This window comes from Chrysochloris asiatica, unplaced genomic scaffold, assembly GCF_000296735.1.
Source record: "Chrysochloris asiatica unplaced genomic scaffold, ChrAsi1.0 scaffold00098, whole genome shotgun sequence".
NCBI lineage: Eukaryota > Metazoa > Chordata > Mammalia > Afrosoricida > Chrysochloridae > Chrysochloris > Chrysochloris asiatica.
This window is the reverse complement of record NW_006408616.1, coordinates 11,094,074-11,116,249: the sequence shown is the minus strand read 5'-3', so window position 1 is coordinate 11,116,249 and position 22,176 is coordinate 11,094,074. Positions and strand designations below refer to the sequence as shown.

General features: G+C 38.6%; 1 protein-coding gene across 1 annotated transcript in view; it reads right to left on the bottom strand.

Moving 5' to 3' along the window:
- The window catches only part of FAR2 (fatty acyl CoA reductase 2), a 66,456-nt gene that overhangs the window by 13,993 nt on the left and 30,287 nt on the right, over nt 1-22,176 (bottom strand). The window contains exons 4-7 of the mRNA XM_006866986.1: nt 19,768-19,945; nt 17,490-17,534; nt 9,761-9,879; nt 8,848-8,915 (exon numbers count right to left, since the gene is read on the bottom strand). Coding sequence (XP_006867048.1) covers nt 8,848-8,915; nt 9,761-9,879; nt 17,490-17,534; nt 19,768-19,945 — 410 coding nt within the window. The remainder of the gene's footprint in view (nt 1-8,847; nt 8,916-9,760; nt 9,880-17,489; nt 17,535-19,767; nt 19,946-22,176) is intronic.

The following is a 22,176-nucleotide window of genomic DNA, read 5'->3' as shown; positions in this document are numbered from 1 at the left end:
TAAGAACAGTGTGAAGACTTATACAGTACAAATGATCATTGCAAAATCAAACATTTGTTAAAAAATCTTTCACATCATGGTTTTGTTAACTCTCAGTAGGATAAGCACTTGACCACAAAGTCAGTTGGAACTGCAAGGTCTGAGGTTCAAACTCACCAGCCACTCCTCGGAAACCCTATACAGGGTTACTATGAGTCAGAATCCACTGAACAGCACTTAAAACCAACAGTAACAACCATGCATATAAGGTGCTTGTGGCTCACCAAGGGAATTGAATTGTTGTTGTTAAGTGCCATCGAATCTCTGTGAGGGTTGTTGTAAGTGCCGTTGAGGTTGAGTTGGTTCCGACTCTAGTGATTCTGTATAGGGTTTCCTAGGAGTGGCTAGTGAGCTTGAATCGCTGACCTTGTGGGTCAAACTGAAGGTGCAGTCCAGCACATTAACCCACAGTGTCATACCAGGACTCCTTTGTGGGGATTGTTGTTGTTGTTGTTGTTATGTGCCATGGAGTCAGTTCTGAGTCATAGCGACCCCGTTTTCTGAAGCTGTAAAGCTTTATGGTACAGAAAGCCTCATCTTTCACCCACGGAACAGCTGGTAGTTTTGAACTGCTGACCATGATATTAGCAGCCTGATTTGTAATCACTACACTACCAGAGCTCATGCAAACAAGGTGTATAACACTCTAAAGAGGGAATTGACATCCTGTTAGCCTTAAAATGAGTCATCCCAGAGGCAAACAAGTGGGGCCTCACGACCACTAAGAAAAAGAGCTGGGAGTACAGAATGTCCTTTGGACCCCAGGTCCCGGTGTTGAGAATCTCCTAGACCCAGAAAACAGAGAGAGAGAGAAAGACAGAGCGAGCTAACAATGGAGGTGGCATGAGAAGGCAAGAAGCAGCGGCAGAGGAAGAGTGGCAGCTGTCTGAGACCTGAGTGTTAGCACCTGGCGGATTTCCAGCCCAAAGAGCAAGGTAGTCACAGTAGGCTTAACAAACCACCAATGAGAGAGAAAGTCTCGTACCTTTGGGCAGGAGGCTTTCTGGCAGAGTGGGGTGCCTCTGGACATTTATTGGGTAGCTAAACAGCTTTGTAACACTTGTTGAACCATAAACAAAGTCGGCAGTTCAAACTCACCAGCTGTTCCTTGGAAACTATACAGGGTCACTATGAGTCAGAACCGACTCCACAGCACTTAACATCAACAAGACTGCATTGTAACACTTGAGTAAGAAACCCTTGTACTTTTGGACAAGAGGCTTTCTGGCATAGTGGGGCACCTCTGGGCATTTATTGGGTAGCTAAACAGCTTTGCAGTACTTGTCTGAACAGAGCAGAGGCAGCCCAAGGGGCCCAGAGGCCAAGGGAGAGGCCTGCTTGTGGGCACAGTGAGGAGTGTCCTCATTGAAGAATTACATCCTGGATCATTCCTGACCTTGAATTGTAACCAGTTACTTCCCTATTCAGCCTCATAATCATGATTATTGTCTGTGGGTTCTGTGTGACCACAGCAATGACTTATCCAACACAACAGAGCAACAGAGAGTGCCAGTGTCAGCATTGGTAAGAAGGTTGGAGAGAGGAGGCAGGTTTGGCCTCCACATCATCGTTGGAAGCAGCCTTAGGCTACTGTTGATGGTTACTGCCTCTTCTCCCTAATAAACTTAAAAGGTCAGAGGACCCCAATGTCATTTTTACAACACTCTTTAAAACAAATTCTTTGGAAACCAATTTTTAACTCAATGCAATGAAGTAAAAGCTGTTCAGACAAACTAAAATCCATATTTCAAGTACAAGGTTATCTAATCTCTTTTGAAAGCTCCAAGACAGAGCCTGAGGACCTTATTTTGTTGGTTGGACCTTTGCTTTCAGATCCATCAGGATATTTTCTAAATATTTTACTTAAACTTTTATCAAAGGCATGGTTGCAGGGTGTACCATTTGGTTGGTTGATGATGCATGGAGGAGATTGTAACCATGGCTATGTAACAATATACAATAGGATGAATGTAAAGCTAATGTTCTCCCATGTAAACTATCACATAATTCACAATAAAACATTAAAAAAAATATGTCTAAGCTTATTATGCAACTAACTTGAAGATAACAGTTCTTCTGGTAATATGATTATTGTCTTCCTTAAAAGATACTACCCAAAAATCAACATGAAAAATACATGCCATGTACACACAAAAAATTCTCAAGAAATAGCTGGCTTATAAATATATTGACTTAAAAAAAGAAAAAGTTATACACAGGTTATAGTATAAAACTATTTGGAAATTAATATTGACCTTCTAAGCTGTACGAGGAGTTTCAAAAGGTTGTAAAAAAAAAAAAAAAAATGGGGCAAGAGACCACTTAGGACAATTTTACAATATCCCAAACTAGAATGATGGCATTTTTCAACAAACTTTTTGAAGCCCCTTTATATATCCATATACCTACCTAGTCAATATTTCCACTTAATTAAGTACTTAATTTACTTTTAATACTCCTACTATCACCCTGGTATGGTTCTATAGCATCAGCACTGGGGAATTAGAAGGTCAGCAGTTCAAACTCATGGACTGCTCCTCACAAACCCTATACAGGGTTCCTATGAGTTGGAATAGTAGCAGACAACTTTCTAGATTTGAGAAAGGACATAAATCTAAATAACCAAGAAGCCCAAAAATCTCCAAGTATGATAAACTAAAGAGAACCACCACAAGACACTTTGTAAACAAGCTCTCAAAAACCTAAGATAAAGAGCAAATCCTGGAAGCAGCAAAAGAAAAGCAAAATGCCACATACAAGGGATTGTCAATAAGATTAAGTGCCAATTTCTACTCAGGAATCTTGGATATTGGAATTAGAAGGTCAGCAGTTCAAACCCACGGACTGCTCCTCACAAACCCTATACAGGGTTCCTATGAGTCAGAACTGACTTGATGGCATTTAACAACATAACAACTACCACCCGCCCACCCCTTCACAACACATGCACAAAACCCTGCTTCACCACCAATCCACCTGTAATTAAATGATGTTGTTGTTAAGTGCCGCCGTCGGTTCCAATCCATAGTGACCCTGTATAGGGTTTCTAAGGAGTGTCCGTTGAACTTGAACTGCTGACTTTGCACTTCAAATTGACTTTACAATCCAGTGCTTTGACCCACAGCACCATACCAGGACTCCAAATAAATGATAATTCAATTTATTTAGCTGTTCAGCCCAAAATTTGGAGCCATCCTTGCTTCTTCTCTTGCTTAACTCCTCACGTACAATCATACAGAGAAGTCTATCAGCTCTATGTTTGAAAACATCCAGAAAGCTCATTTCTACTGCTAGCTTTCTGATTCATTACAGCTGACTGGATGGCATCCGATGAAATCTTATCTATCTGCATTCGAGCTCTCTTCCCATCATTCTGTCCTTATTTCCTTCTTATAATTCTATCTTCCATTGCCTCTGCTGCAGCCATACTGGCCTCCTTGCTATTCTAAAATATGAATTAATTCTAAGCTCTTAGTACTTATTGGAGTCCTGGTATAGTACATAAGATAAGCACTGAACTCCAAGGTTGGTTTGAACCACAAAATGGGCAGTTCAGACTCAAGCAGCTGCTTCTCCAAAACCCTATACAGGGTCACTGTGAGTCAGAACTGACTTGATGGCACTTAACAACAACAACAACATTACTTATTATTCCTTCAGTTTGGAATGCTTGTCTTCCACATAACCCTTTGAGTTGACCCCAGCCTTCTTTCAGGTTTCTGCTAAGGTATCACCATATCAGAGGTGATATCTGCTAAGATATCAATCTTTCTTGACAACCATATACAGGTAGATCCCAGGTAGATCCCAGATTGCAATCAAGATCTGTTCCTAAGTCTGTCTTTAAGTCATATTTGTATATAAGTCAGAACAGAGACATATGGTTCTTATTTAGTATCAGTAAGTCAAATGTTGAACTCCTGATGTGGCGCTGTAGCATTAGCTCAGGACTGCAAACCACAGGTTGTCAGTTCAAACCTGCCACCTGCTCTTCGGAAACCCTATACAAGATTGCTATGAGTTGGAACCGACTTAACGGCCTTAACAACAACAACAACAAAGTCAAATGTTACTGTTAGTATTTAAGGGTGCTTCAAGGAGTTCATGGAAAAGTGGAAATAATAGATAATAGGATTTTTCCATGAACTTTTTGAAACAACTTCATATCATATATTTTATCTTTCTTTGCAATCTCTATCTCAGACTTCTCCTATATGAGAAGACTTCAAAAAGTTCATGGGGAAAAAAATCAAAAGGAACATACAAAGAAAGTAGGAGGAAGGAATAATAGATATTAGAAGTCAACCCAATAGAAAACGAAGAAGCAGAACACAGAATCAACAAAGTCAGAAGTTGGGGTTTTGAAAAAATAATGGAATTAATACAGACCTGGGAAGAGTAGTTGAGGAGGAAGGGTCACCATGGGTCACAACCGACTCAATAGCACTTAACAACAACTTATTACGGATTGCTGTTGTGGCAATGTAGGATCAGCACTGGACTGTGAACCACAAGGTTGGCAGTTCACACCCATTCAACTGCTCCTCAAAAACCCTATACAGGATTGTGATGAGTCAGAAGTGACTCAAAGGCAATTACCAACAACATTATGAATGAAAAGGGACACATAATCACAGATACAGCTAGGACCAAAAAAAAAAATAAAAAGAGAGAGAGAGTGAGAGATAACATCAACAATTTTAAATTAATATATTTGAAAACAAAAAAATAGACAAAAACAACTTACTAAGATTGATTCAAACATAAACTTAAAAGCCTGAGTAATCCTTTAGCAATTGAAGAACTTGAAGCTGTAAAAATCTTCCCACAAAACAAGTCACAAATCCAGATAATTTACAGATACTTTACCAAACTACCAAGGAATAGATACTCTAATCTTAAACTCTTTCAGGTAAATAAAAGAGGGGGATGGATATAAGGTTGATAAAACAAAGTTAAAATTAGGCAAAGTCTGTGTAAAAATGAAATAGCACAATCTTACTCAAGAATAGCTGCAAGAAGAATGAAACAAGACCTATATATCACAGCAAATACAAAAACAAACTAGCAGGTACAAAAGACCTAAATGTAAAACCTAGTACTACAAAAATTAGCAGTAGAAAAATAGGGACAGACCTAGGGGATCTAATACATGGCATAAGCACAGTATCAAACATTATTAAAACAGCAAAAGACAAAAGAGATGACTGGGACCCCCTAAAAATTTAACATTTATGTGCATCAAAAGATTTTTCTGAAGGAATAAAAAGGGAGTCAAGAGATTGGGAAAAAAAGTTTTTGCAATGATATATCAGGAAAGGGATTAATCGAGAAAAGATTGAAGTTGTCAAGGGCTTCATTCTTCTTAGATCAACTATCAAGACTCAAGGAAGCAGCAGTCAAGAAATCAAATGACGTATTGCATTAGGCAAATCTGCTGCATAAGACCTTTTTTAAAGTATTGAAGAGCAAAGATGTCAGCTTGAGGAATAAGGTGCGCCTGACCCAAGCCATGATATTTTGAGTAACCTCATATGCATGCAAAAGCTGGAGAGTGAATAAGGAAGACCATAGAAGAATTGATGCTTTTGAGTTATGGTGTTGGAGGAAAATATTGAAAGTGCCATGGGCTTCCAAAAGAACCAATAGATCTGTGTTGGAAAAGGTGCAGCTAGAGTGCTCCTTGGTGGCCAAGATGGCCAAACTTCGTCTCTCATACTTCGGACATGTTGTCAGGAGGGACCAGTTGCTGAAGAAGGATATCATGTTTGGTAATGTGGAGGGTCAGAGAAAAAGAGGTTCTTTTGGCAGTCCATGGCACTTTCAATATTCTCCTCTAACACCATAACTCAAAAGCATCAATTGTTCTACAGTTTTACTTATTCACTGTCCAGCTTTCACATGCATATGAGGTTATTGAAAATACCATGGCTTGGGTCAGGTGCACCTTAGTCTTCAAGCTGACATTTTTGCTCTTCAACACTTTAAAAAGGTCTTGTGCCGCATCCACAAGAAATAAGAGCCAGGACATGAGTAGATACATGCACACCAATGGTCATAGTAGCACTACTCACTATAGCAAAATGATGGAGACAGCCTAAATACCCATCAAAGAAAGAGTGATAAACAAACTTTGGTACATACGCACAAGAGAATACTATGCAACCCTGAAGAACAACAACGAACCTATGAAACACCTCAAAATATGGCTGAACTTGGAGGCCATTATGACGAGTGAAATAAGTCAATCACAAAAGGACAAATATTGTATGAGTCCACTATTGTAAAAACTCAAGAAAAGTTTTCATACTAGAAGAACTGTTCTTTGATGGTTACCATGGGAGATGGGAAGGGAGAAGAATTTACTGGCTAAAGCAAGGGTGGGAAACCTTATTTCTGCCAAAATGTTTAGTGTCATTCATGGCCATAAAAAGTTCTCAACTTAAAAATTCGTCAAACATTTAATCAACTCACCCCTAATGTGATGTCTTGGAGTCCTTGTGTGGTACTGCAGGTTAATTTGCTGGACTGCAAGGCTGGTTTGAATTGTAAGATCAGCAGTTCAAGCTCACCAGTTGCTCATCAGAAACTCTATACAGGGTTGCTGTGAATTGGAACCAACTTGATGCCACTTAAGAACATTGTGATACCTGGAACTGTGATTGCCTTCCTAGGACCAGACCAAATTATTTTGAAGGCATTATATGGCCAGCAGGTGGGACAATCCCCATACCTGGGCTAGAGAGTTGTTGTTGTTAAGTGCTGTTGAGTTGGTTCCAACTCATGGTGACCCTGTATAGGGTTTCTGGTAAGCGTCTGGTGAGTTTGAACCACTGATCTTGTGGTTCAAATCGAACTTGCAGTCCAGTGCATTATCCCACAGCACCAAGACATATGTTAACTCAGGCAATGGGGATGGCAATGTACAAGAAGAGGGAAGTTGGCAGAAGAATGATGAAGACAAGTGGAGACACAGGGAGGTAGGCAAGGGCTAAACTAAATAGAGGCAACTAGTGAGACATACACAGCCTTGGAACAATGTAGTTACATGGGCAGAGACACAAGGGATGGGAGGATGAGTGGGATATATATTTATTTATATATTCCACAAATAGATAAGTATTTGAAAGAGGCTATTTGTACATAGGTAGCCACAGGGAGTCCTGGTGTGTCACTGTGGGTTAATGTGCCAGACTGCAAAGCCATTTGAAATGCAAGGTCAGTGGTTCAAGCTCACCAGCTATTCCTTGGAAACCCTATACAGGGTCGCTATGGGTCAAATCCGATTCAACAATACTTAACAACAACAACAACCACAAGGAGGAAGCAGGACAACTGTTGCATGGAGGGGATCACAATCATTGAAATGAAACCAAGTGTATAATTCGCTAAATTTAAAACTGATGATAGTGTCTGTACACCTTCACTCAATTCGAAATAAAGTTTCTTTAAAAAAGTTGCAAAAATTCTAAAGAAATTATTAAGCAAATTGAATCCAACAGAAGTTCTTTTCAATGCAATGAGGCAATGTAATGAGGTTTGGAAAAGTGGGAAAAACACTGGTAATATTTGCAGATTATATAATTGTCTACATAGAAAACCCAAAGGAATTGCTATATAATTACTTAAAATAAGAGTTTAGCAAGATGGTTGGATATAAGGCCAATATACAAAAGCCAACTTCATTTCAGTCACTAGAAATTAGAAAACATACTTTTTGAAAAGAGATCATTTAAATTAGCAAAGAAGTTATAAATTATCTAGGTCAGAATTGATTACAGATGTGTAAAACAGATTGCAAATTTTTCTTGAAGGAAATCAATGATGACTGAACTAACTGAAAAGATATTGCATGTTCACCTAGCTGGCCCACCAATGTTACTTGAAGCTCTAGATATTCAACCTAAATCTTAAATTTAGGGTGACTATCCAGTGTTTATTCTACAATGTCGTACCTGGACATTGTAACTTGATACAGTGGTCTTGGAGTCCTGGTGTAGCACAGCAGGATAATGCACTGGACCGCAAGGTTGGTGTAAATTACAAGGTTGGTGGTTCAAACTCACCAGCAGCTCCTTGAAGACCCTGTACAAGGTTGCTATGAGTCAGAACAGACTCAACAGCACTTAATAACAACATAGTGGTCTTAATAGGTCACTCTTTATATCTCTAGTAGTAACACAAATGGGTTTCAACTTGCATGTAAAGCCAGGTTAATTCTTAATAACTTCCAGAAATCTTGTGTTGAAAAGGATTCTGGTACAGAGACTTGGTGCAAAGCTTGTCTGCAGTGGATGTGAGGAGACTAGAGGAAGCAAGTGTGCCTGGAAGTCTTCAAGTCAGCTTATCAACAGTAGCTACAGTATTCCCAGTGACTCCATAGGGTCACTGTGAATCACAATAGACTGAATGGCAGATGGTTTGGCTTATAGCCAACAGACCTTTTATCGCCTATAGTCATGGGACTATTCTCATTGATCCCTTTCTTTGATACACCACAATGCAGTCTGTTTAACTATTGTACATGCACAGCTTACGATCTCTTACTTTTTGTTTTTCTCCCCCATTAGACTCTGTTACGTTGTTAAGTGCCATTGAGCGGTTCTGACCCTGTATAGGGTTTCTGAAGAGTGGCTGGTGAGCTTGAACTGCCGATTTCGCGGTTCATACTGGCCTTGTAGTCCAGCATGTTAAATCACAATGCCACACCAGGACTTTATTGGACTATAAGCTCCATGAAATACTCTATTTTGTTCCATCTACGGGTAGACGGAGGTAGTTATGTATTTACACAATAAAGGCACTTACCCATTTTACCCCAATTACAGGGATTGATGGTACCAGATGTGCAGTGGTAGATTAATGTAGATTTAGGTCTGGAAAAGGAAATAAAAATTAGATAAATAGAACAAGAGGGAAAACTAATGAAAAGATGATAAGGGACAATAGTGTTTATGCAGCATTGGTTGCATATTTCCCATGACTACAGAAACCTGTGCAATATTTCCAACTTTAGGATTAATAAGCAAAATGAAAGAGGACGGGAAATGCGTGTGTGTGAGACAGAGAGAAATGTCACACTGGTGTGACATTTATGGAGCAAAGGGAAGTATCATGTAGATGTGAAAACATCATATTTTTAATTTCTGGATATTTTTATTGGACAAATGGGCAATGTTTTATCCTAAGTGCAGCAAAACATCGCAGGATTGGAAAACATTTAAATGTCTGATTTCACATAGGGAAATTTATTTCTTTTTACTTTTACTAACAGAGCCAAATGCATGAGCAACTCTTTTTTTTCCCTTTGTATTAGCAGTTTCTTCATAAATGGTGATCTGAACTTGACATCAGGAACAGAGCAGTCCAATAAAATATTTTAAATAATCTGATTTTTTTTTTCACTTCAATCTCCTTTACCTTTTATAAAAAAAGGAATCAGTCTTTTAGATTGCTGAATAGAAAGAAACACATTTTGGTTACTAAAGAGTTTTATGATAAAAGGATTAAAAAGGTTTGTGATCAGCCAGTACTATGCAGTATTTTTAAGAGAACACAATGCATAGTCGTATCTGATCACGTGAAACTGTATAAAACACTAAAACAAAAACTCTGCCACACCTGGAATCTTGTGTGATAAAATGTCTGTTCTGGAAATGCACTTAAAACTTTCACTCTTGTCATCATCAAATCCTTAAAGAGAGTCTAAGCACCATCCCACCTGTGAACTGCGGTGTACCAGCCTACTGCCAAGGTGAGATTGACGACAGTGTCAACGGGAATTACATCAGCTACTGCCTTGGGAGTAGCTTTTAAGGATCGAAGCAAGCCTTTTCCGATCTGCAAAGAAAAAAAGAACACAATATATTACACATGGTCTTAAGTAACATTTGAGGCTAAAGTATACATGAAATTGTTGCTACATGTCACTGAGTTAGTTTTGACTCATATATGAAATAGAGAATGCCAATTAACAGCATTGGCAGTACCTAGGGGTTACAAGTCAGGCTGCTAACCTCAAAGTTGGCAGTTCGAAACTACCAGCCGTTCCATGGGAGAAAGATGAGGCTTTCTGCTCCCCGTAAAAGTTTCAGCCTCAGAAGCCCTATACAGGGTGACTATGAGTCGGAATTGACTCCATGGCACACAACCACCAACGTCATTTCATAGAGGAGCCAGAAACGACTCAACAGCACTTAACAACAACAACAATTTCATAAATGTTTATGCTGGTGTGGTGCTGCTGCGGGCTAATGCACTGGATTGCAAAGTCAGTTTGAACAGCAAGGTCAGTGGTTCAAGCTCACTATCCACTCCTCAGGAACCATATACAAGGTCACTATGATTCAAATGGACTCAACAACAACAACAACAATGCTGTTAATAGTAGAAATGAACATTGATTCACTTCTTACTAGGTCAGTGGGATAAGTCAGCCTGCTTTCAACCTCCCCAGCCTCCCTTGCCAAGTTCATCTTGTTCATTTCCACTATCAGCATTTCCATGAATTACTAGTTTTTCTCAGGTGCCTTTAGGGAGTGAAATCCCACACATTTATGTGAGTTTAGTATGTTGTTGTCGTTGTGAAGTACCATCAATTCAGTTCTAACCCATAGCAACTCTGTACAGAGTTTCCAAGGAGCAGCTGGTAGGTTTGAATTTCCAACCTTGAGGTTCAAATCAACCTTGAGGTCAAGGGCTTATCCTATAGCGCCATACCAAAAATAGGGTTTTACATAATAAAAACGAATTCAAAAACATTTTTTAAATGAAGGTTTTCTAGAGGAACAAAGTCTTGATACATGCTATAACATGGATGGACCTTTAAAACAGTATGCTGAGTGAAATAAGTTCATTACAAAAGTACAAATATTGTATGTTCCAACTTACATGAGATACTTAGACCAAACATTGAAAAAGATCAAAGTTTTTAGTAGTTACTAGGGGTAGGAATCAAATGACGTATTGCATTAGGCAAATCTGCTGCACAAGACCTTTATAAAGTGTTGAGCAAAGATGTCAACTTGAGGACTAAGGTACACCTGACCCAAGCTATGGTATTTTCAGTAACCTCATACGCATGTGAAAGCTGGACAATGAATAAGGAAGATCATAGAAGAATTATGGTGCTGGAGAAGAATATTGAAAGTGCCACGGGCTACCAAAAGAACAGACAGATCTGTGTTAGAAGAAGTGCAGCTAGGGTGCTCCTTGGAGGCCAGGATGGCCAAACTTCGTCTCTCATACTTCGGACATATTGTCAGGAGGGACCAGTCGCTGGAGAAGGATATCATGTTTGGTAAAGTGGAGTCAGAGAAAAAGAGGAAGACCCTCAGTGAGATGGATTGGGAAAGTGGCAGCATCAATGGGCTCAAGCGTGACAACGATTTTGTGAGGTTGGCCCAGGATCAGGCAGTGTTTCATTTTGTTGTGCATAGGGTCGCTATGAATCGGTACCAACTCGATGGCACCTAACAACAACAACAACAATGGTAGGAAGGAAGTGGTAAGGGGAGTCATTGTTAGGAAGCACTGAATATCTGTTGATAGTGATGAAAAACTTGGAAACAGGTACTGGTGCTATTTGCACAACATGATTCATGTAATTGGTTCCACTGAAGTATACATGGAAGAAATGCTGAATTGGCTAATGTGTTATATGTACATTTGAACATTTTGTTGTGGTTTGAGTGAAAGTTTACAGAGAAGTTAGTTTCCCATTCAGCAGTTTGTACACATTTGTTTCACGATATTAGTTGCAATCCCCTCAGTGTTACAGCATGCTTCCCACTTCCTCCCTGGATTTCCTGTTTTCAGTCTTCCTGTTCTGCCCCTTCCTGTCTTCTGAACTTAACTGCTGGACAGTTAAGTTACATGCTGCACTTTTGGTCTTGTATGGTTAATTCTGAGGAGCATGTTCCTCTTGGGTGTTATTGTACTCTTTATGTTGTTGTTAAGTGCCATTGAATCGGTTCTGACACATAGTGACCTGTATAGGGTTTCCATGAAGCAGCTGGTGAGCTTGAACTGGCGACCTTGTGGTTCAAACTGACTTTGCAGTCTGGCACTTTAACCCACAGTGGCATACCAGGACTCCCTTTATAGGCCTCCTTTCATTGCTTGGCTGAAATGTGAAAAGTGGGTTCAGTTCCAGGTTTGAAGGGTGTCTGAGGGCCATAGTCTTAGGGTTCCACCAGTCTGTACCAAACTAGTAAGTCTGGTGTATTTTATAGTTTTGAATTTTGTTCTACATTTTCTCCCACTATATCCAGAACATTCTATTATGACCCCCTTTAGAGTGGTCAGTATTGGTAGCTGGGGCCATCTTGTTCTGGTCATAAGCTAGTGGAGTCTTTGGCATATATTTTTATAACAATAAAATAAAGTTTTCTAAAATTTTCATTAATATTACTTTATAATTTCTTAAATGATATTGTTTTCTGCTAGTCCTTAGTAATTTACAAATAATGTTGCTATCAAGTGCCGTCTAGTAGGTTCTGACCCATAGTGACCCTGTATAGGGTTTCCGAGGAGCAGCTGGTGAGCTTGAACTGCCGACCTTGTAGTTCAAATGGCTTTGCAGTCTGGCGCTTTAACCCACAGTGCCACACCAGGACTCCTACAAATAATAGTCGGCCCTAAAAGTTCAAGAAACATTTATTTAAAATGCTACCATATAACAAAAACCTTTTAATACTTGCAAAAAAGGAACACTTGTTTATATTTTTCTTCAGTATCTTAGTTTACTTCATAGATCACATGCAAGGTTTGAGACTTATTCATATTATTAGTTTATTAACTTTATGAAGCAAGTTTACTATTCATACCCTTATTTCCAACTTTTATGTTCCGTGGTCAACACTTTATTATACTCCTAATTTCTGTTTTCTTATAAGCAAGTCTCCTTCCTTTGAACATAAGAAACCAGTTTGGAAATTTTTAGAAAATTGGAATAAATATACAGCTTTGTAAACAATGTAATAAAACCCTTTCTGGGATCATATTAAATAATTATTTACTAAATCACCAAATTTTCATTTTAATTAAGCCTTAAAAAAGAGTAAGAGGTAGGGAGAGAACAGAGAGGGACTGCTAGAAAGACCAAAAATTAGAAGGATGCCCATTATCACTGTCTTTGGAAAGTCATCATTCACTGTCTTACATTAGTCCTTAAACTTAGGTTGGACTTAGTTCTGAGAACAGCAGAGAAAGAGTCTGAAGTATCAGATGCCTAATAGGAATTAAACTCATTTAGGTCATTGAACTTTTAATTTTCCTAAAGATTAAAGTTGTGGTTTCCAGCACTCATATGTCAGTTTGCCCTACTGTGGTAGCTTGAGTGTTGCTGTGATGCTGGAAGCCAGGCTGCCAGTATTTTATATACCAGTAGGGTCACCCTTAAGGAGCTCTGGTAGTGTAGTGGTTAGGAATCGGACTGCGAACTACAAGGTCAGCAGTTTGAAACTACCGGCTGTTCTGTGGGAGAAAGATGAGGCATTCTGCTCCCATAAAGATTTACAGCCTCGGAAACCCTGTGCAGGGTCGCTATGAGTAGGAACCGACTCCATGGCACATAACAACAACAACAGGGTCATCCATAGTGGACACGTTTCACCTAAACTTCAGGATTAAGACAGACTAGGAAGAAGGAGAGGTGGACTACTTCTGAATGTTTAACCACTACATATTTAAGAATAGCAGTGAAACACTGTTCAACAGTACCAGAATATTGAATATGGAAAAATGAATAGCAGATTTTATATTCATTTTTAATATTGTCAGATATAGTACCAGAAGATGAGCCCCTCAGTTTGGAAGGCACTCAAAACATGACCGAGGACGGACAAGTAGAGTTGACTGTGATAAAGCTTTCAGGACTTTCATTTATTGATGGAACAAATTTTTAGTTCAAAATAATTAGAACATGGAATGTACAAAGTTTGAATCTAGGAAAATTGGAAATTGTCAAAAATGAAATGGAACATATAAACATCAATGGACTGGTATTGGCCATTTTGAATCTGATAATTGTATAATTTACTATGCCAGGAATGACAAATTCCAGAGGAATGACTTCACATTTATCACCAAAAAGAATATTTCAAGCTCCTATCTTGAAGTACAGTACTGTCTGTGATAAGATAATATCTATATTCCTATAAGGAAGACCAGTTAATGCCATTAGTATTCAAATTTATACACCAACCACTAAAACCAGTGATGATGAAATTGAAGATTTCTCCCAACTTCTTCAGTCTGAAACTGATCAAACATGAAGTCAAGATGCATTGATAATTACTTGTTATTGGAAGGTAAAGGTTGGAAACAAAGAGGAAGGATAGTAGTTGGAAATTATAGCTTGAATGATAGAAATGATACTTGAGATTGCATGATAGAATTTTGCAAAACCAATGACTTCTTCATTGCAAATATCTTTTTTAAAACAACATAAAAGATGATTATACACATGGATCTCACCAGATGGAATACACAGAAATCAAATTGACTATATATGTGGGAAGAGACGATGGAAAGCGCCATATCTTCAGCTAAAACAAGACCAGGAGCAGACTGTGGGACAGATCCATCAATTGCTCATATACAAGTTCAGCGCAAAGTTGAAGAAAATGAAAACAACTCCAGAAGAGCCAAAATGTGACCTTCAAAATATCCCACCTGAATTTAGACGTCATCTCAAGATGCGCTAGACATTTATGACTAAATACCAGAAGAGTTGTGGGATGACATCAAAAATATCATCTAGAAAGAAAGCAAAAGTTCATTAAGAAATAAAAAGAAGGAAAAGACCAAAATGGATGTCAGAAGAGACTCTGAAACTTGCTCTCCAACATAGAGATGCTAAAGCAAATGGAAGAAAAGAGCTGAACAGAAAATTTCTAAGTGCTGATTGAGAAGACAGAATCAAGTATTATAATGAAATGTGCAAAGACTTGTAATTGAAAAACCAAAAGGGAAGAATACACTCAGCATTTTTCAAGCTGAAAGAATGGAGGAAATAAATCATGCCTCAACTTCTATATTGAAGGGTTCCATGAAGTCCTGGTAAGATAAGCACTGGACCACAATGTTGGTTTGAATGAAAAGGTCGGTGGTTCAACCTTACCAGCCGCTCCTTGGAAATCCTATATAGGGTTGCTACAAGTTGGAACTGACTTGACAGCACTTAACAACAGTAACAATGGGAAAAATATTTAATGATACAGAAAGCATCAAAAGATGGAAGGAATGCACAGAGGCATTGTAACAAAAGAAATGGCAGATATTCAACCCTTTCAAGAAGTACCATATGATCAAGAGCCAATGGCACTAAAGGAAGAAGTCTTGGACTGAAGACATTGGCAAAGAACAAGGAACCGATGGAATACAAATTGAAATCTTTCAACAAACTGATGAAGCAATGGAGGCACTCACTCACTCATCTATGCTAATAAATTTGGAAGACAGCTACCTGGCCGACTGACTGGAAGAGATCCATATTTGTGCCCATTCCAAAGAGAGGTGACCCAATGGAATGCAGAATTCATCAGACAATATCATTAATATCACAAGCAAGTAAAATTATGTTAAGACAACTCACACACGGCTGCAACAGTACATTGACAGAGAACTGCTGAGGTTCAAGTTGGATTCAGATGAGGACATGGGATGAGGGATATAATTGCTGATGTCCGATGGCACTTGGCTGAAAGCAGAGACTCAGAAATATGTTTACTTGTGCTTTATTGACTATGCAAATCTTTTGACTGTGTGAATCATGAAAAGTTATGGATAACAGTGTGAAAAATGGGTATTCCAGAACACTTAATTATGCTCATGAGGAATCTATATGTAGACCAAGAGATGGTCATTTGAACAGAACAAGGTGACACTGGATGGTTTAAAACCAAGATTGTATTCTTTCACCATACTTATTCAATCTGTAATCTGTATGCTGAACAAATAATTCAAGAAGTTGGATTATATGAAGAAGAAACTGGCAGCATGTTTGGAAGAACACTTGTTAACAACCTGTGATTTGAAGATGATACAACCTTGCTTGCTGAGAGTGAACAAGACTTAAAATACTTACTGATGAAGATCAAAGACCACAGCCTTCAATATGGGTTGCACCTTAATGTAAAGAAAACTCCTCACCACGGGACCAATAAATAACATCATGGTAAACGGAGAAAAGATTGACGTTATCAATAACTCCAGGTTACTTACATCCACTATCAACATTCATGGAAGCATCAGTCAAATCAAAAGATGTATTGCACTAGGCAAATCTGCTGCACAAGATCGCTTTAAATTGTTGAAGAGCAAAGATGTCAGTTTGAAGACTAAGGTACACCTCACCTAAGCCATGGTATTTTCAATAGCTTCATATGCATGTGAAAGTTGACAATGAATAAGGAAGACCATAGAAAAATTAATGCATTTGAGTTACGGTGTTGGAGAAGAATATTAAAACTACCATGACTTTCAGAAGAACAAACAAATCTGTGTTGGAAGGAATACAGCCAGAATGCTCCTTAGAAGTCAGGATGGCAAGACTTTGTCTCTCATACTTCAGGTATATTATCAGGAGGAAGCAATCTCTGGAGAAGGACATCATGCTTGGCAAAGTGAAGGTCAGTGAAAAAGAGGAAGACTCCCAACAAGATGGACTGGCACGGTGATAGCAGCCATGGATTCAAGCATAACAATGATTTTGAGGCTGGTGTAGGACCCATCAGTGTTTGGTTCTGTTGTGTATAGGGTTGCTATGAGTAGGAACTGACTGGACAGCACCTAACATTAGCAACAACAAAGCTGTGGTTCTAGTCCTAAGAGTTGGTGTGAGATGTGAAGCAGCACACTGCAGTGACAAGGTAGCTAACAAAGAGGAATGATTGACTGTTTCCCTGTCTCCCAGAGAACAATTGTTGAAAAAATGTTTTGCATATTAATTAATTTTTCTATTTGGAAATTTTCTTTAATTTGTAGTTCTCTTGTAGCTCTTGAAATTTTTTCTGTAATTGGTAGAATGAGTTATTGATGCATTATTTTGCAATATCCATCTCTGTCTTATCATCCACACACATATGTAATTATATACATGTATTACTATATAATCAAGAATTTAATATTTGAGTATATTTTTACTGTATTACCAATTCACTGCACAAAACTACTAGTATGTGGTGAAAAGGAGGAAATATCTCCATCTTGTGGTAGCTAAAGAAAAATACATGCACAAAAATTTCCCAAAACAACCCAGTAATTGATATTACCAAACTTCTGTTTTTCTAATAGAAAAATCCATAAATTGCAAAGTTAATAATATCCTATCTCTAGTCACAATAACCTTCATGTTTTTGGAACAATGAAGCCAAGTCAGCATCAAACATTTTGTTACTATCCCTCCACTCAATTTCCAGGAGTTGTTTCCCCATCATGATACAAACCGCAATAATGAGCCCGGAAGGTCCATTGATGTTATCAACCCAACCCTACAAAAAAGAAAATCATTATTAGTTACTCATGTTAAAAAATGTATTTTTTAACTCATGTTAAAAAAAAGTATCTTTGAAACAGCTACCATCTAATCTTAATAATTTTAAACTAAGAACACCAAGACTTCAGCCAATGTTGTTGTTGTTGAGTGCTGTTGAGTTGGTTCTGATCCATAGCAACCCTGTATAGGACTTCCAAAAAGCAGCTGGTAAGTTCTAACCTGGTGGTTCAAACTGACCTTGTGGTCCAGTGCATTATCCCACAGCACCACCCTAGCCAACAGAACTAGTATTTTTAACAATTCTAAAGACCAAGCATGCAAAAGCTGGACAGTGAATAGGGAAGACCGTAGAAGAATTGATGTTTTTGAGTTATGGTGTTGGAGGAGAATATTGAAAGTGCTGTGGGCTGCTGAAAGAACCAATAGATCCGTTTTGGAGAAGTACAGCCAGAGTGCTCCTTGGAGGCCAGGATGGCCAAATTTTGTCTCTCATACTTCGGACATATTGTCAGGAGGGACCTGTCGCTGGAGAAGGTTTGGTAAGGTGAAGGGTCAGAGAAAGAGAGGAAGACCCCCAGCAAGATGGATTGGCCAAGTGGCAGCATCAATGGACTCAAGAGTGGCAATAGTAGTGAGGTTGGCCCAGTGTTTCGTTCTGCTGTGCATAAGGTTGCTATGAGTCGGTACTGACTTGATGGTACTTAACAACAACAAAAGACAAATGGCAAAGAACTGGCTATATTCTGTAGTTTATTTGTGTAAGAAATTAAATTTGCCAACTTTTTCTTTTTTTCATATGAGTAGAGTCTTGTTTCATAACCTCTTACGAACTAAATTTGAATCTTGTCTTAATGTCATCATCAACTAATCAGTTCATCAACCATAAGTGTTTTCCACATCCTGAAACTTCAATTTAAGCTCAAGTTGTAGGGAAACATTTAAAACATATATGGAAATTAACCCATTTATTGGAAACTATAGTCGGAACCGACTCGACGGCACGTAACAACAACAACAACATAGCAATCATAGAGTCTGTAACAGTTATGCTTGTGTGTTATTTTGCTAAGAGACGCTAGAGGAATGATATTTTAGGAGCAATTAGAGGGAAATTTATTTGTGTTTGTTTCCTAAGCCCTAAGCAATTATTTAAATTTATCATGTCAGATTCTTTGTCTTTAGAAATCAAAACATACGTATGTAATGGGCGAAGAAAAAGAGAGGCTGGGATGAAGGGATTTGTTTAGTCAGACATTTCACTAGGGAACCCTGGTAGCGTAGTGGATTAAGAGCTGGACTTCTGTTTGACTGTACTAGTTGCTTTGTGGGAGTAGGATGGGGCCTTCTGTTTCTGTAAAGATTTACAGGGTCAGAAACCTTATACTGGGTCATGATAAATCGGAACCGTCTTGGTGGCACACAACCACCAACAGACCAAGCACTGTATTAAGCACTCTTAAAATACATTGTCTCATTTAATCAATGCCCCAAAGTGGGTAGTATTAGCCCAGTTTTACAGATAAGACAACTCAAAAAGTTGTATTGCCTGTAGTTTGTTGTTGTTAAGTACTGTTGAGTCAGTTCCAATTCATAGTGATGCTGTATAGGGTCTCCAATGAGCAGCTGGTGGGTTTAAATCATCAACCTTGCAGTTAGCAGTCTGTTGCTTATCCTACAGCACCACACCTGGACTCCAGTAGGTAGTGAAGTTCAAATTTATCTGGCCCCAGAGTGTCAGAGAGTTGCTTTTATGAAGAAGTTTGAAAGTAGTTCAAACTTCAAAGTAGTTTGAAAGGATATAGCAGTATACAGATATAAAGAATTATTGTTTCTAAATTGAGAGTATCTTCTGTGAAGTTTGAGACTTCTATTTACTCTGGCAGTAGTATGTGTTAATAACATGGCCATCAATGATATTCTGGTATATTTAAACCATACTGCAAAAGTCAGGAAATGAAACCATCTCCCATGGGAATATTGAGACTAGAATTAATCAGAAGCTAATTAAAAATATCTGTCCCATCTCTAGTATAGCCAGCAATTTTTCCCAGAGTAAACTCATGCAAGAAAAATTCTGAAACAAATATAAATTTCACCCTAATAAAATGGATTTGTGTTTGATTTGCTACACTCAGCTATGGTCCTGAGAAAGGGAAAAAAAAAGAAAAATGGATATCAGGAAGTAACTGTTTGGAAACCAAGTACTAAATACAGGTGAGTGGGCTTACTGGGAAAGGCTCCTGCCAGGTGGCTCCCACAATGGACGGCCTGATGATGGCCGTGTTTAAGCTTCCACTTGCTTGTTTCACCAAGTTCTCTGCCAAGGCCTTGGTGTAGACATACGTATTGGGCCGGTCCCCGATCAGCTTGGGTGTGATCTCTTCAATGATGGAGTCATCTAACCACCTGCACGTGGTCAGAGTAAACAGAATTAGAATAATATACGTTAGACAATAGATTAAAAAAGAAACTAAAAAGAAAAGGTGCAGGCAGCCATGCAAAATTTCTATCTACTAGCTCAAAATTTCTATCTTCTAGAATTGAGAGTAGTCACAGGATACCAAGGATAAATGTGCACCTGTCCAAATCAAGCATGATGAGCTCCTCGGTTTATCACTGCTAAAGCCAACCTTACCCATCAAATGCTACCAGATAGATAGACAGATAGATAGGTGACAGATGAAACAAAACATCCAAACACACTACTTTTGAGTCAATTCCAATTCATGTTGTTGTTTTAGTGCTGTTGAGTCAGTTCTGACCCATAGCGACCCTGTATAGGGTTCCCGAGGAGTGGCTGGTGAGCTTGAACTGCCGACCTTGCAGTTCAAACGTCTTTGCAGTCTGGTGCATTAACCCACAGTGCCACACCAGGGCTCCAATTCCAATTCATAATGACCCTAAAAGAACAGAATAGAGCTGCTTCATAGAGTTTCTGAGGCTCTAAATCTATATAGAAGAAGACTGCCTCATTTTTCTCCCTCAGAGCAGCTGGTGGATTCGAACTGCTGACTGCTGAGTTAGAAGCCCACCATTTAACTCATTATGCCACCAGGGCTCCTTCAGATATATTAATTCAGAGATATGCAATCTACTACTTTATTATCTTATGAAATATGATCTCTAATTATATTTAATTACTTCCTTTCCAGTGGGTACATAAACAAGTTCATTGAACACACTTCTGAGCGCCTAGTGCTACAAGAGGTACTGTGCTTTGGTAGACAAGTACTTGCCCTCATAGAGTTCAAGGGTTTTTTTCTCCAAGGTGCTTCACTTTTTCTCCAAGGACAGCCCACTGATTCAGTACTGCCCAGTTAAGCCTAATGCACCAATCCTGAAACCTTCAACTTGTAATTAAAAAAAATTTACTCAATACCTCAATAAACAGAAACAACTACACTTGGCAGATTTACATTCAGTTTTAGCAACTCTATGAAATGCATTTTGAAAGTCTGATTAGAGTCTATGCTAATTTCTTGGTAATTATTTCCAGAGATGTCCAGTGAATTCTGAAGTGCTCTAATATAACAACTATCAAGTTGTAATAGTTTATACTATCAGCTACCAAGTGGAATGATTATAGTACTCTGAAACAGCTTAACTAGAACAATTTGATCATTCCACTTGGTACAATTATTCTTATTTTACAGGACAGAGCATAATCATACAATTTTGATTTGAGAAAATCTTAGCTGTTAGCATTTTTCTCCCCTGACAAATTGTTGGTATTTAAGATTTGAGCTCTGGTAGCATAGTGGTTATGAATCGGGCTGCAGACCTTGAGGTTAGCAGCCTGACTTGTAATCAGTATACACTATCAGAGTTCCTTAGATTTAGAAGCACAACTCACAAGTCCAATAACTTTTCTTTGATACTACGGGTGAAATATGAGCACTGATTTTATTGTGCTTCCTCTACTGATGCCGATCATATTATGGATACTCAATTACCTTTTGATTTATATTGAACTAGGAAAAGTTGATGAGTTTCTAGAAATTAAAAGCAACTTTAAACACTTTGGAAAAAGGAGAGATTCTAATTACATATCCACTTTATGGTGATAAGAGAGTGGAACAATGCACGGTGCTTACTCAAAATTAATATAACATTCCCACCACCTCATCTCATTGGTGGGACTGATTAAGGCCATTTCTTTCTGATTGAAAATATCTAGGCTGTAAAAAGGATCTGGAAGAAATTAACCTAATTTTAATAAGATTACCGGTAAAACAAATGTTAAGAACACATCAGACCCTACCAATATACTTGTACTGTAAGTTATGTGGGTGGCCTTTGTAGGTACTTGAACTGTAAGTTACAGGGTTGGCCTTTGTATGTACTTGGACTGTAAGTTATGTGGGTGGCCTTTGTATGTACTTGGACTGTAAGTTACGGGGTTGGCCTTTGTATGTACTTGTACTGTAAGTTATGCGGGTGGCCTTTGTATGTACTTGGACTGTAAGTTACGGGGTTGGCCTTTGTATGTACTTGGACTGTGAGTTACGCGGTTGGCCTTTGTATGTACTTGGACTGTGAGTTACGCGGTTGGCCTTTGTATGTACTTGGACTGTGAGTTACGCGGTTGACCTTTGTATTTGCTTGGACTGTGAGTTACGCGGTTGACCTTTGTATGT